We start from the raw sequence: 15023 nt of genomic DNA on the forward strand, positions 1-15023 counted from the left end.
GAGAAGAATATTTTTTTGAAAATTTGAAAAGAGAGTGGGAAAATAAAACAAAAATATTTCTTCCTCTTGATATAAAAAATTTACATTGGATTTTAATTTACATTGATTTAACAAAAAACAAATTTTATGTTTTTGATTCTAGGTTAAATAATTTAATAAGCAATGAAGAAATTTTTAAAAATTTTAATCTTCATTATAAACGTGTTTTCTATATGAAAATATGAAAAAAAAAAAAAAAAAAATACTCGTCCAGAAAATTGAAAAATCTACACGAGTATTTTTTAATCTAAAAATTTTTGTTTTTTTCTAAATTACAAGATTTTTTTTAAAAAATAGCGGTTTTCAGCGAATTTTAGGCTGAAAAATTGAAAAAGTGAAAAATAAAAAAAATACTCGTCTAGATTTCGGGAAATTATAAAAAAATAATTAAATTTGTAAAAATTTTTAAAGGAAAAACACTTAATCATAAAATTCAATTTCGAATTAAGGTAAAAGCCCCAATAGATGATCACGTACCAGTATATGATCACTCCATGTATTTGTATATTTATATTCATAAATATAGGTATACAAATACATGGAGTGATCATATACTGATACATGATTATCTATTGGGGCTTTTACCTTATAACTCGAATATTTATTATTTGAAATTTTTAAAAAAATATTCGTTTAGAAAATTCAAAAATCTAGACGAGTATTTTTTCAAAATTTGAAAAAAAAAATTTCTTTTCAAATTACAGGCTTTTTTATTTTTAAAATGGCGGGTGTCGGCTAACTTCAGGGTCATAAACTGCAATAGCTTTATAATCATGAGTGCAACAAGGATAGTATTGTTTCTTGCAGTGAGTGCGACGCGACAAAAAGAGGAGATCGGCTGTTGCGTGTAATTTTCTTTCTCTTTTTCGATACTAACGCCATCTTGAACGTGTTTACCTTTTCCATTTGACATGATGACATGTGAGGTTGTTGTTTACTTTAGTCATTTATTTTAATGCTACATTTGTCAAGATTCTTCATTAATAATTTCTCGTAACAATATTATTGCTATGTGTGATATCGATAATAAGTAAAAAAAATAATAAATAGAGTATTTTCGTAAACAATCATCATGGTAGAAGAGGTCGTAAGTCCCTGTAACAAATCCAAGGTAGTTAACAATTATATTACTTGTTATTTATTATCATTTTTATACCTTAATTTTTTGAATATAATAAAATTTAAACATTAATTGTTTTATTTTACAGAATAAAACAGCAAGACCCAGACCAGTCTATTTGTGGAATGTACTGGATGTACAAAAATGGTTAAGACGACACTGCAGCGATTATTATCAGCTTTATCATGAAAAATTTTTATACGTAAGTTTTTTAAATATTCCTCTCTGAAAAAAATGGTACTGAAAGTAACAGACATCTGAAAATTTTTCATAAACTAATAATTAATAGAAATTTTACTTTTTGCACTAAGTTATTTTTTTAATGAAACCAACAATAAGTCAGTTGTTTGCAAATTTCAGTATTATCTAAAAAAATAAACTTATTACAATAAATATAAATAAGTAATTAATTATAGCATGACATTACTGGACGCGTCCTCTTGAGAATAAACGAGAACATTCTACTTCGTCTTGGTATCGACAATGAGGAACATCGGATGGATATTTGTCGAGAAATAATGAAACTTCATTTAAAAACTGATATTTTAGAAATACGCGATATTGAACGGCGAAACAATTATGATTAATTAGCTGATTTGTTTATGAGATAGCCAGGTATATTTCCATTAATTAAAATAAGTTTTTGTTTATAGTTATTTTTATTAGTGTACAAATACAGAAAATTTTAATATTTTTACAGTAACAATTTTTATTGATTAAATCTTAAAATTTTAACAATAATAGTAATAATTATTCAATTAATTTAAGAATAGTTAGCCATAGAAAATCATAACGTAACCTATTTACAGTGAAAATATATATATTAATTTTTTTTCTGCTCTGTCTGTGACTAGAATACATAAATATGGCGTTTACACTTAATTATTATCATTAAACTATATATATACATATATAATTCATATGGCGCAATAAGATGACATGAATCATGTAATTTCACTATAATGATAATTATCTTGTCACTGTTTTCTCAAGTTAAACTTATTTTACTTAAAAAATATTATTATCATTACAATTATATTTACATTTTTAAGTATTTTATAATATTATATACATATAATTATTAATATTATGATTATTATTTTCATTATATGAATTTAATGATACTTATTAAATAACTGTTGTATCATTATAGACACAATTCCTTGAGATCACTTGAATTGTTTTGTGCGCGTTTATGTTTGTCAGCATAAACATAAAAATCCGTAGCAAGCGTTTCATTGTTTTCTGTATTGGTGGCCATTGTCAATTTTGTTGTTTTATTTCGACAATTAGTACGTTGTGCTCGATTTAAATAATTGTTATTTCGTGGTTCCATTTTAGTCTGGGTAGGTTTTATCGGCATTCTGGACGAATCACGGAGAGATACACCTCTACAGATGGATGAATTTGCTGAATAATTGTTTCCTTGAGCATGTTTACGCCAGTCGTACCTTTAATCAAACAGAATAAAAACAAAAATTCAATTATTTAATTACGATAAAAGTATTTTTTTTTTTTTTTTAATTAAATTAAGAGGAGAATTTCGTTGTTAGTTAAGAGGATAATAAAGAATGTTATTGACTAAAATAATATAAATTAAATTTATGATAGTGTACAGTAGTCTCAACTACCTTGTACGCGATCGATGACTTGTGCAAAGAATACATTTATCTGATGTTAAATGGGTGAAAGGTGAGAGCTTATTTTAAATTCAGTTCAGACTAGGTCAAAGATAATACGCCAACTTGTTAAATGGAAAGTTTACGATATTATATCTTATTTAAGCCATCATTCATTAAAGATTAGAAATAGTAGAAAAAAAAAAATTAGGAAAATGGTTGACTCTCAAGGCCATCCCTACAACTTTCCACTCATTCCGTATTTATTAAGCGCTCAAACTTTAACTTATTACTTTTTTGAGCTCTTCGAGCTCAAAAGTATAATTTTCGTGTCATTTTGAGCTCTCCGAGCTCAAAAGTCTGATAAAAATTTAATAAAACATTTTTTGGATTTTCAAACCGCAACAACTTTTGAATGAATGAACCGATTTTCACGCGGTTGGCGGCATTCAACGCAGTTCTTGAAGCATTATGAAAAACATTTAAGTTTAAACTGATCGAACTATGAATTTCGAAGTAATTCCGATAAAACACTTTTTTCGGTTTTTTTTTTTCGTTAAAGAAGTTCGAGCGTTACTAATGAGTCAAAATAATGTTAAAATTTTTTTTAAATTTTAGTCTTTCCAATATTCGTCATAATTCTTTATTTTAATTTAAAATAATTTAAGCAATTTAATAATTGATGATTTTTACTTATTTAATAAAGTAAAGTAATAAAATGACTTTCGTATAATTACTTGCCGGAATAAAAAACAGATTTGGCAATAGCGCGCTTGATTATACCCATAACTGAGACGTGGATGAGTGAGTGAGTTAAACATTTCTCTCTCTGTAACTATATTTCTATCCTTTTCTTTTTTCTCAGCTGTTGACGCGATGTTGTCAAATCTTTATTCGAATAAATGGCTGACGATAAACGAGTTACAAACATAAAATTTGACTTTAAATATTTCAAAAATTATATCGGTAATGTATTATTATTAAATTGTTTTTATATTTTGCAATAATCCAAGTTTCTTGTGTATAGTTTTTTATCCGTTAAAGTTGGGAGGTTAATATTGAAAAAAATAATTAAAGTCTCGACAAAAGTTTGTCCGCCATAAGAGCCCGTGTATAAGGAGATAAAATATGTGATTTTAAAAATTTAATGTCTAAGTAACTAAACGGTGAATCTTTTTTAAATTTTGGGATTAAATAAATTACGTATTTATTTATACGTATACTTAATTTCAAAGCTCAAAGTTGGAAATTATTTTTTACATTAGATTCGCTCGAACCTCCTTAACGATAATTCACGAACGAAACAATCGATTTTGACCACCTTGGAGGCAATCGACGTGGTTTTTTTTTTAAGTTAAAAGCTGATTAGTTTTTGGAACTGAGCGGTAAAGCCGTTTTAAAGTTATTCCAAAAAAACCACATTAAAAAAAATTTTTTTTTGTAGTTTTTTTGAAATTTCTCACAATCTACCTGTTCGAATTGGTCCAAATTGTATTCAAAATCTAAGTCTGGTCAAGCCCCTTCGAATGGCACCAACCGCGATGAAATCGGTCAAGCCGTTCAAAAGTTATGAGAGGTTTACATACGGCCACACATACATACAGACATATGGACATCATCGCGGAAACATTCGGGGAAGCTTCCTGGGACCTCAAAACTTGATTTTTGAAAAACAGGGTAAATTCAATAACTTCCCAACTTTTGAAAATTTTCAATTTTCTTAGCGGGAAGTTAAAAAGAAAAAAAAATTAGGGAAATGATTAATTTACCTAAGGATGTACTTGAATGATGTCCTGGTGCTCTGTGTTTTATCCATATCGTAACTATCTATTGGATGATTCGTTGACCATCTTCTAGATGTAAACGGACATCTTTGTTTAAATTCTCTTTTAAATTTTTCCTAATATAAAAAAAATAATAATAATCTGAATTAATCAGTTGAAGATTAAAAAAGCCAACACTGTAGAACTGTTTACTTACATTGTAAATTCCATAGATAAAAGGGTTGTAACAACTGTTTGACATAGCCAACCAGTCGAAACAAAACCATATAATATTTATATATCTGTATCTAAATTAAAAAGGTGTTAATCTGTTAATTATTTATTAGTTGAGCAATAAATTCATTGACAAGTATAATTAATCACTTATCACTATTTGCATAAATTTGGCTTGACACAATCGAATTATTTTATTTGAAACAGCTTCGCGTCAATACTAACTTTATTTAAATTCGAATTGATAAATTAAATAATTTAACGGACTAATGCTGATGATAATTTTATTTAAATTCAATAGATTTAATTAATTTATCGCTGACACTCAATATCAATTATATCTAAACCAAGTATTTAAATAGTAATAACAGTAATAAATTGTGTCGACAACTTACTCATTTATTTCTGGGTAATTGTACTGTAGAACATTGTAGGTTTGGAGGGGAAGCCAACAGATTGCAAAGAGCGCGACTACTATAACTAGCATTTTAATAACCTACCGAAGAATAAAAAATATTATTACAAGGGAAAAATTTTTCTTTATACCTTTTATGCATTATTTAATGAATGTTATTAAATTTTTTACTTTAGCTTACTTTTTTTTTATTTTTCATAAGGTTTGCGTCACGTGAATCTTGTGCATTGCCGGGTGCTTTACTGCCCCAAAGCCTAAGCGCCATTCGTGTATATACACACGATATTATTGATAGTGGAGTTAGGTATTGTAAAAATCCAAGTAATGCTCGATAAGTCAGCATTGATTTTTCCGACATATTTTCATTTTGACAAAACGGCCGTAAATGTAGTCGTCCTGTTTTATGAATTTGTTGTTTTAATTATTATTATTAAAATAATATTATCGTATACCATACGGTCAAAACAAACATTTTCAACATTTATTATGTTTTATAAACATAAAATGTCACCTTGTTTATTCATCAGAGCAAATACATTTTATTTTTATAATTGACTTATTTTCGGTTGTTACTAGTTAATTACGTTTTACACACGGGGAGAATTGATTCATCAAAGCCACAACAAATACATTTAGTTGATTAAAGATTCTCTATCGTCATGTTATATATTTATTTTAAATTTAATACTCATAAAATTTAAGGGTTATTAGATTATTAGATTATTAGACTTTGTAACGCGGACATTTGGTATAATCGTGATAAAATGATGATAAAAACTGTATCGTACCCGGATAAAACTTTTAATAAAAATGAACGATTAAAGTTATTTAAACTTTTTATCAAATCATTATAATTTTTTACCTGCAATATTCTCTGGTATAAAAATAACTCGAAGTGCAGCAGCCATAGGAGCTGCTAAAACTCCACTTATCACCCAAATCCCAGCGATGATCATTTTAGCTCTGAGCTTACTCGGACGTGCACTGAAAAAAAAAATTAAACCTTCTTTAATAAAATTAAAACCATAATGAAGGTTGTTTGTACATTATAAAATTAAATTTAATCTTTTGAAGCTCCCAAAAAGACAGATGAAATGACCGGTTAGGGTATGCATTGTTTGCAGAGTGTTTTACTCCTTTTATATGTACACTCTTGTGTACTTTAATGTTGACCCATATTTTCATTAAGTATATTATTATTTTTTATATTAATGCCTCTTCAAATGAAATAACTTTTACCTTAAAGGTTTTAATATCGCTCGATGTCGGTCTATAGCGATTGCTGTCAATGTAAATACAGATACATTAACGCAGAGCACTTGGACAAATGGACAAAATGCGCACATGAAATGTGGTAAATTCCATCTCTGAAGCAATGCTGCCTGAAACTATTTTTTAAAAATTTACTTTTATGATACGTGACCGTTCAGAATAAATTTATTTCGCTTTTAAAATATATTTTATAGCTATGACAGTGATAATTTTATTTCGTGAATAAATCTTAAATTTTCTCTAATTAAAGCAAAACTTACTTGAAATGGAATAACAAAAAGTCCAATTACAATATCAGCGAGCGCGAGATTAGCAATAAAGCAATTAGTAACGCTTTGCATTCGTCTGGAAGTCGCAATAATCCACATCACCAGAGAATTACCCACCACAGCAAGTACTGATATGCTTCCATAACATATACTTAATAGGAATATTATTCCTACCGGTACATCGTACAAACTATCTGTAATAAACTCAGTGCATTTAGATAAATATATACATATACGCATCATAATACGTTGTTATATTAAAGATCAAAGATGTTAGCAGGTCTACAACTCAAATTTCAACTTTGTTTTCAATAAAATCGTGTTCTCTCACGCATTAGATTTTCTCTACTCAGTAGCAATCTTGAATCTTTAATAAAATAGCAGTAAATCACAGTTTGTTATTGAAGATTATATTTTAATAAGAGATCAAATTTCTGTCTAAGTAACTCGGAATATTATCATCTTCTTGTATTTATAACTTGTGATCATATTTAGCTGTTTCTGTCTTTCAAACTAATTAAAATTTTCATCCAATGAAAAAATCACTGATTAAATTTTAATATTAAATTAAAATTAGTAATTTTAAAATGAGCAGAAAAAAAAAAATAAAAAATAGAGACACGATGAATAATGTTGAAAATTCCATTTGAGGAAACGTTAACTGAGTATATAAATTTAAATATTACTGCATACCAATGTCATCGTATAACAATGTCTCGCTGTCGTTGAATCCATATGTTTCATTAAGATTCGTTGGGAAAAGTGGCTCGATAATTCCATCCTCTGGGAACCACGATATATTGGTCATCCTGGAATCGATGGCCTGTACATTGTGGTCGTACAAAAAATTTATATTATTAATTTTTATTTCAATTGTCACAGCTTTTAGTATTTTCTTTTATCTTTTTTTTTTTTCTTAAGACTGTGTGTTTACAAAATATATGTGTGATTTTTTTCAATATTGATGTATGAATATTTTGAAACGAGCTTTTACGGATAATTGATTATTTTATTGCATTTTTTTTACTTTTTTCAGAGAGAGAACAATCATAAAAGATGATTTATATATACATATTGAAAGTAAAACCGATTGAGCTTTTTGTTGCTTCATATACTCATAATGATAAATATCTTTTTAAATGTATGGCTGGATATTTAAGATTATATTTTTTACGATTCATGGTACTTATTAATATTTTTTTCTTGACTTTTTTTAATCTCTGCTATAAGATTTTTTATATATTTATTACAAAAGTTTCAACTATTTATCCGATTTTTCATTAATAATAATAATATAAATATATTTTTTTGTTTGTGAAAGATTATAAATGTGCTTCCAACTGAAAAATTTATTTTATGTCAATTCAGACACACAAAAGTTTCTGTAGGTCCGATGAGACAGTAGAAATTTTATCATAATTGAAAAATATATTATCATTAGTTTCCCTTTTATTTTTTTTTTGTGTGGGATGGTTGGAGAAAAAACAAAAAAATTTATTAAAAATTTTGAATAAGTACTTAGATTCAATAAAATTTATTAGAGTTTCAAAAAAGTAACTTTTAAAATGCCGTGCAGTCAAGTAAGAGCCGTTGTATTATTGCTAATTTAAATTATATTAAATATTTTCCAACCCTGATCAGGCAAAACTACTTTTTATCAATTTAGGGTGTTCTAATGATAATGTATTAACTAATAATGTTATTTTGTGTAGTCAATTAAAGAAAATGCGACGATAACAGATTAGTAACACGTTGATCCAGTTGACAACCAACGAGATAATAAGCAACAGCTCGTTTTCGAATTAATCTTACTGATAGGCCGTAGCATTAATTAGGCAGATAGCTGACCTTATCTTATTACAAAGTTGGGACTCATTTGACTTAACTTGGTAAACTAATAGATACATAAATTTATTTATTTGTTATTTTTGAATCAACTACACTGAGAAAAAAAAAATACTTTTGCTCAATTAACAATTTCTTGGCTCAAGAAACTCGCTGACGATCAAATATTCTATTATTATTAATTATTAATTTTTGAAGAGAAAAGAACATTAATATTTATCTTTGGATTATGAATAAACAAAAGAATAGCTTTATTTAAATTAAGTAAAAATTATTTCAATCAATTTAACAATTTCTTGAGCTAAGAATATATATTCTTGAAAATTTTCAAGAACATAAATTCTTGTATCAATAAAATTTTCTTAATAAAAGTATTTTTTTTCTCAGTGTAAACTAAAATAAAAATAAGAGTTCAGCCACAAGCCCAAGCTTAAAAGTTTAACTCAAAGTACGGTGAAAATAAAAAATTTTATTATCTTGAAATTAATCTCGACAAAAAACATATTTTTGTAAACTACACACCAGCACTGTAGTGTTATTGTGATGACCGTAAATGTAACATAACGTAAATTTTTATCTATTCTAATTTTTAAACACAACAAATGCATAGAAAATTGATTAATGCAAAGATAAATTTATGAATATTTATGAGGCCAAACTAAATTAATTTAACGATTTTTTCAAATTTTTTTTTGCAATTTTAATAAATTAAAAGGAAGCAATTTTTTCTTTTTATTTTATTATTTTTTTTTATGTTTTTTTAAAGCTGTTTGTCTATTAAATATTCACCAGCTTACCGAAAAATGGTTATGCGCCGTCAGAATTCACCTACTGTACTACTGTTTTATAATTTTTTATTTCGTATCTTTTTTTCTTTTATTGAGATGTAAAAAAACGACGAAGAGACAAATAAACCATTTGTTTCATGTTTACACATAAAGTATCAATTTATTGCCCGTAATTTTCGATTGGTTAATAAAATCGACTATTATCTATTTGGGTATTAATTACAGTACTTATATTTTACTGTCATATGTATATGTATATATCACTACCGAATACAATAAATAAAAAAAACTTGATATTCAATTTAAGCACAAGTTGACACAAGTGACGATAATTTGACTCGAAATGTGTTTTATTATATGTATATATATTTATTTTTTTTTTTAACGAAATACTTTTTTACTTAAATGGAATTGTTCTAGAAAATATTAACATTTAAATATGTTAGTTTGCTGTATCATTTAACATACATTTAATTATTATTTTTCAAGGTATTAATAATTAACATTTTGTGAATGATATTTGAAAATAATCGCGTACATACTCAAATACGCAAATAAACTTATAAATAAATATTTTTAGAAAGAGAAAATACGATAAATTATTTTTATTAACCAGTTCAAAGAACTTTATTTGATAAGGTGCGTAGTTATTTATTTGACACTGTAGGTTAGTAGTCTAACATTAGATTAATATGTTACTTAAATAAACATGAGGATGCACTGAAATGTTAATTTGTAATGTCAGAATATACATCAAAGTCGGTCAATAAATTCAAAGGTGATCAATTGAGTGGGCTGTCAATTAACTCCTCGAATGTTAATACAATATACAGATGTAATTAACAGTGTAATTATCAAAGTTGTGAATTTGGAGTGCCTCATCGGGTTACATGATTTTAGATTGTGCTCGAGTTGCAGTTTGTAAAGTGGAATGCTTAATTAGCGCCGGGCTTTATATCCGATACACTACATTCCGGTACATTTAAATTAATACTACCGTTTTAAGATAATTACAATTAAGTTCATTAACTATAAACTTTGAAATTTTAATATTTCTTGGGCAATTTATCTTAGGAGTAAAAATAAAATAAAAATAATCAAAGTTAAGCATTAAATAGTTTACTGTTAAATTTTAAACGGTGATGAAAGCCTGCTGAGAGTAAAAAAATTTTTTTAATATTTTCTTGAAACTTTTAATCATCAGTTTTATCCATTAAAAATTTATTATTTTTAATAATAAAATTATTTAAAGCATAAACTTATAACATCTATTTTCTACCCACTGAATTGCTCAACCAAAAAGATAATTAAAATTTTAATCAAAAGTGCTGTTTAGTGAAAATTAAGATACACATATAAATATAATAAATCTTACCAATCAAACAGATGTAAAAATTTAAAAGAAATTATCATTCCAAAATAAAAATAGAAACTATTAAATCGCACATTTGGTTTTCTTCACAATTTTTGTTTTAACAAAATTAATTTATAATTACACCATCACATTGCTATTTATACGATTAAATAATCTTGACCTTGAATTTAAAAATTGATTTTACATATAATTTTTTCTCCACATTATCTAAAAGCATTAGCACTGAACAAACAGTCATATTAATATCTCACTCATTAATTCACTAATTAAAATCCTATTTTTTTATTTCAATTAATAAAAAATGCTTGAATAATTCTTAAATTTTTTACTCAGAGTATTAATACAAATAAAAACAATAGAAAATAATAATTATAATAATGATAATAATGGTTAAATATAAAAAATATTATATAATTGATTTGCGGTAAGATTAGGTAAATATTTGTTAGGATAATTATATTTGTTATTTATTGTACAATTTAAGACTTAAAGCATCATCAGCAGTAGCTTAAATTCAAAGACAAGACCCGAGCTAGACGAGAAGCGTCGACTAAATGCGGTTCGTTTTCGCGCGGGGATGAACAACGTTAAAGAAACCTGCGCTTTGCGGATCGCCGCGTTGTTTTTACGCGTGTCCTGCCAATATATTTTTATGATAAAACTAACATAAAGCTTTACGAGATTAAATGTGAACCAGTCACGTCTTTAAATCAACTTTCAATAAAATTTTTCTGAAATTTATTTATTTTTTTTTTTTTAATTTTTGCTGGATTCTGTAAGCAAAATTATTTTCGGTGTTTTACTTTCAAAACTAACAAATAAACAAATTGCAAATTATTTATCAATAAAATCTAAAAGTTCGGCTACTGATGTTATGTATATTTATGCAGAGCCAAAAAAAAATATGTTATAATGTTATCTGCTGAGAGAATATTATTATTTTGTTCGACTTAAGTAATATAACAATAAGAAACTAAAATAGATATATTTTAATACAATTAGATTGAGGTAGAAATGTCGTGGGACGAAACGTTTGCAGTAAGCTTGTAAATGGGTCATAAAAGTTGCTTAGATAAATTGGATGTAATTTTGCTCGTAAATGTGACAAATAAAATCTTGTATATTGTCACTATTCGGGTATTTATTTCATCTGGTTACTCTTCACTTGTTAACTCTGTTTATAAATAGTCATGAAAATATTTTTCTGTTCATTGAGACTAATTTATATTATTAAGAGAATGAGAAAAATTTTGTATCCAGGATAGCACATGATAAAATCGGTTTTTTTGAGAGAAATTTCGTGTCATTGCAAAGGTCTTGTCTTGAATTTGTACCTTTTCAAGGTTTCATATCATTCTCACCAATAGTTAATTTATTATGATAAATATTTAGGCTGCATTCGAAAATGCTCTATCTCTAAGATAAATAATTAAGAAACTACCTTGCATCTTGTGAACTATTGACATTTTTAAAGATATAAGCTCACCCCGACATTACACTCATCAAGACCTTTCATTTGAGTACCCACATCAATTTTTCATGTATTTATATATATTATGTATTGTATATGTATACATGAAAAATATATCAAAATGCATGTGGTACTCAAATGAAAGCTCTTGATGAGTGTAACATCGGGATGAGCTTATATCTTTAAAAACGTCAATATTTAAGAAAGTATAGTGCAATTTAACAAAAGTCATTATTTAATAACGCAAAATTTTATTTATTTATAGTTCACAAATCACAGCAGTCACCTAATAGTGACTGCAAGGTTGCTAGTTAAGTATAAAGTAATAATTTTATATTATCTGTGGTTGTATATAAATTTACATTAAAATTTATTAGGTATAGTGGTATAATACTAAAATGAGAATTCCTCTCTTGAGACTTCAAAAAGAGAATAATATTATAAATACATTGTACGATTATGGATTGAATTCAAATTCTGGCTCAAGTTTCTGGCTATACCTTCAAACCAGCTCGAATAACATTTTGACAATCCGGATCGGATGTATCGGTTATATCGATTGCTAGGTGATAACAGTCTAACGATATATAACACACTCAGCTACTTACACTACATATATTACACAAACATATATTACACACTCAGCTACTTACACTACATATATTACACACATATATATTACACAAACATATATTACACACTCAGCTACTTACACTACCCTAAATATCACTTTATTGGGACCTATAGGGTGTACCCGTCAATCCATTTCGATGTTAATGCCTCGTATTGGCTAGTAGAATACACTACACTGATAAAAGGATTTGTTTATAGTTAAAAATATTTGTTAATATTTAACAAATCATTTATTAGAGACCACTTTTTAGTCCTTAACAAATATTTCTTAGTATTTAAAAAGATTTATTAATATTTAATAAATGAATATCAGATTTATTAAATACAAACAAATCATTTTAAATACTAAGAAATATTTGTTTGATACTAAAAAATGGTCTCTAATAAATGATTTGTTAACTATTAACAAATATTTTTTTAATACAAATAAATCCTTCTATCAGTGTAGATGTCGAAAAGATTTATACACACACATATACTTATTATTATTATTTCCCTTTTTCTATCGGTTTTACATTTTTAAAAAATAGTATATCTATCGCGAGTAAATACACCATGGGATAGGGTCTTACCTCTTGCTCTGTTTTCATCTACATTATATTACATTATTTACTTCTTATTCATGCTTCGTTTCTTTTATTCATAATACAATTTTCAAAGAATGAATTCCTCAATGGCAATTTGCTCAGTCTTCAACATGATTTTTACTTTTTTTAAATGCAAATATAAGTCTACGACTATAATAATAATAGGATAGGATCAATTTAAAGATAAAAATAGACATTCTCTATTATTTACTATTTTTATTTTTTTCAATAAAACTAAATTATAATCAATAATATTCTGCAAAAAATGATTTGGAAACATGTGTTTTCGGCAAACAACATTTACAAAAAATTTTTTTTTTATTCTTCAACTTGAAAGGATATGATACTGATCAACGTGATAAATGAATGAAACATGAGCGAGCAGTTTTTGTTTCGGGGTTTTTAAAGTTTACGATATTCTGACAACGACGATTGTAAACCACGAAATTTATCGGTAGTCAATGCGCGAGAGCCAACTGTTTACAGTCTGATGACCTATTTAACAAAGTTTACTAACCATTACACGGTTTAAATCCAAATTTGCTAGTCATTTAAATCCTTTATCCCTCGCAGTATTTATCGCTTGAATAGTTACACAAATACTTGAAGTATTTTTTATAATACAGATTAGCTTTGATATCGTTAATTCAGCGGTCAAAAATTTATCAAATTTTACTCTCTACAATAACTTTTATTAAAAAAAAAAAATAAATTTATGTAATTCAATTGCTCGTTCAATTAAAATACACAATATACATATAATAAATAATAAATAACAACATTATTGTCGCGTTATAATGACTCGATGAATGAAAAGAAAAAAAAAGAATAATCCGTGGCAAGTTACGCAATACCTGTCAGAAGTGACGCATGTCAGTAAATATATACTGAGGAGAATGAACGGTGGTTATTAAAAGCCTAAACAAGCTTTACGAGAGCATCACTTTTGGCTTATTACTTGTATTATCATTTTATCATTTTTTTTTACCCATTCACCCAAGTATTTCAATCAAATTTATTAATCTTAGATTCTGAGATTTATTACATGTTTAATTAAACTATATGTTTAATATTAACTATTAATCTATCGAATTATTTTATTTATAATGTACAACTGTTATAACCAGTAGAAGAAATTAACTTTTAATTTTTTCTGTAAATAACTTTTCCTCGGTTTACGTTACAGTAGAATGAATTATTAACATTTTTCTTAAGCTTATTTATTTTTTAAACATCATGTATTTAAGCGGTTGCAGTTATTAAACGGTTATGGAACGAGAAATTATTTTCACTTACAATTTATTAAAGTGGAGAAAATAATTTAAAATTTCTATAAAAAACATTTTTATAGAAATATATATTAAGATTAACTTTAAATTTCTTATACATATTATGAAAAAGAGTTATTTTTTATTGTTAAAATTTTAAATCATTTTTATGGTGTCTTTTATTTATTGAGTATAAGTAATTAATTTTACAGTGTAAATTATATTGTAATAGTATTTAATGTCATCATAGCACAGTGTGGTGACGTTATAAAGGTGAATTGTAGTTGTAGTAGTCAAGCACTGTTAATTCGACACTTTGGATTAT

At 26.5% G+C, this 15023-nt stretch overlaps 2 protein-coding genes and 1 long non-coding RNA gene across 5 annotated transcripts; 1 reads left to right on the forward strand and 2 right to left on the reverse strand.

Moving 5' to 3' along the window:
* The first annotated feature begins 937 nt into the window (after nucleotides 1–937).
* Nucleotides 938–1856, forward strand: LOC123273463 (protein aveugle). Its single transcript, XM_044740874.1, has 3 exons — nucleotides 938–1150; nucleotides 1248–1361; nucleotides 1576–1856. Exons 1-3 carry the CDS (start codon nucleotides 1112–1114, stop codon nucleotides 1744–1746), a joined length of 324 nt encoding a protein of 107 aa, XP_044596809.1. The 5' UTR covers nucleotides 938–1111; the 3' UTR covers nucleotides 1747–1856.
* Nucleotides 945–1625, reverse strand: LOC123273465. Its single transcript, XR_006511313.1, has 2 exons — nucleotides 1458–1625; nucleotides 945–1384 (listed from the first exon to the last, which is right to left on the reverse strand). It is a non-coding gene; the product is annotated as an uncharacterized LOC123273465 (long non-coding RNA).
* Nucleotides 1857–2243: 387 nt separating the features above from the next.
* Nucleotides 2244–11072, reverse strand: LOC123273462 (RYamide receptor). Of its 3 annotated transcripts, none has more exons than XM_044740871.1 (10): nucleotides 10740–11072; nucleotides 7425–7554; nucleotides 6723–6925; nucleotides 6430–6578; nucleotides 6053–6174; nucleotides 5372–5586; nucleotides 5171–5271; nucleotides 4759–4849; nucleotides 4548–4678; nucleotides 2244–2610 (listed from the first exon to the last, which is right to left on the reverse strand). In XM_044740871.1, exons 2-10 carry the CDS (start codon nucleotides 7537–7539, stop codon nucleotides 2307–2309), a joined length of 1431 nt encoding a protein of 476 aa, XP_044596806.1. In that variant the 5' UTR covers nucleotides 7540–7554; nucleotides 10740–11072; the 3' UTR covers nucleotides 2244–2306. The 3 variants fall into 3 exon arrangements, with proteins under 3 accessions (XP_044596806.1, XP_044596808.1, XP_044596807.1); XM_044740873.1 differs by lacking the exon at nucleotides 10740–11072 and adding an exon at nucleotides 9374–9687; XM_044740872.1 differs by lacking the exon at nucleotides 10740–11072 and having other exon boundaries at nucleotides 7425–7621.
* Between the last annotated feature and the right edge of the window lie 3951 nt (nucleotides 11073–15023).

Source organism: Cotesia glomerata, linkage group LG10 (assembly GCF_020080835.1).
Source record: "Cotesia glomerata isolate CgM1 linkage group LG10, MPM_Cglom_v2.3, whole genome shotgun sequence".
Taxonomy (NCBI): domain Eukaryota; kingdom Metazoa; phylum Arthropoda; class Insecta; order Hymenoptera; family Braconidae; genus Cotesia; species Cotesia glomerata.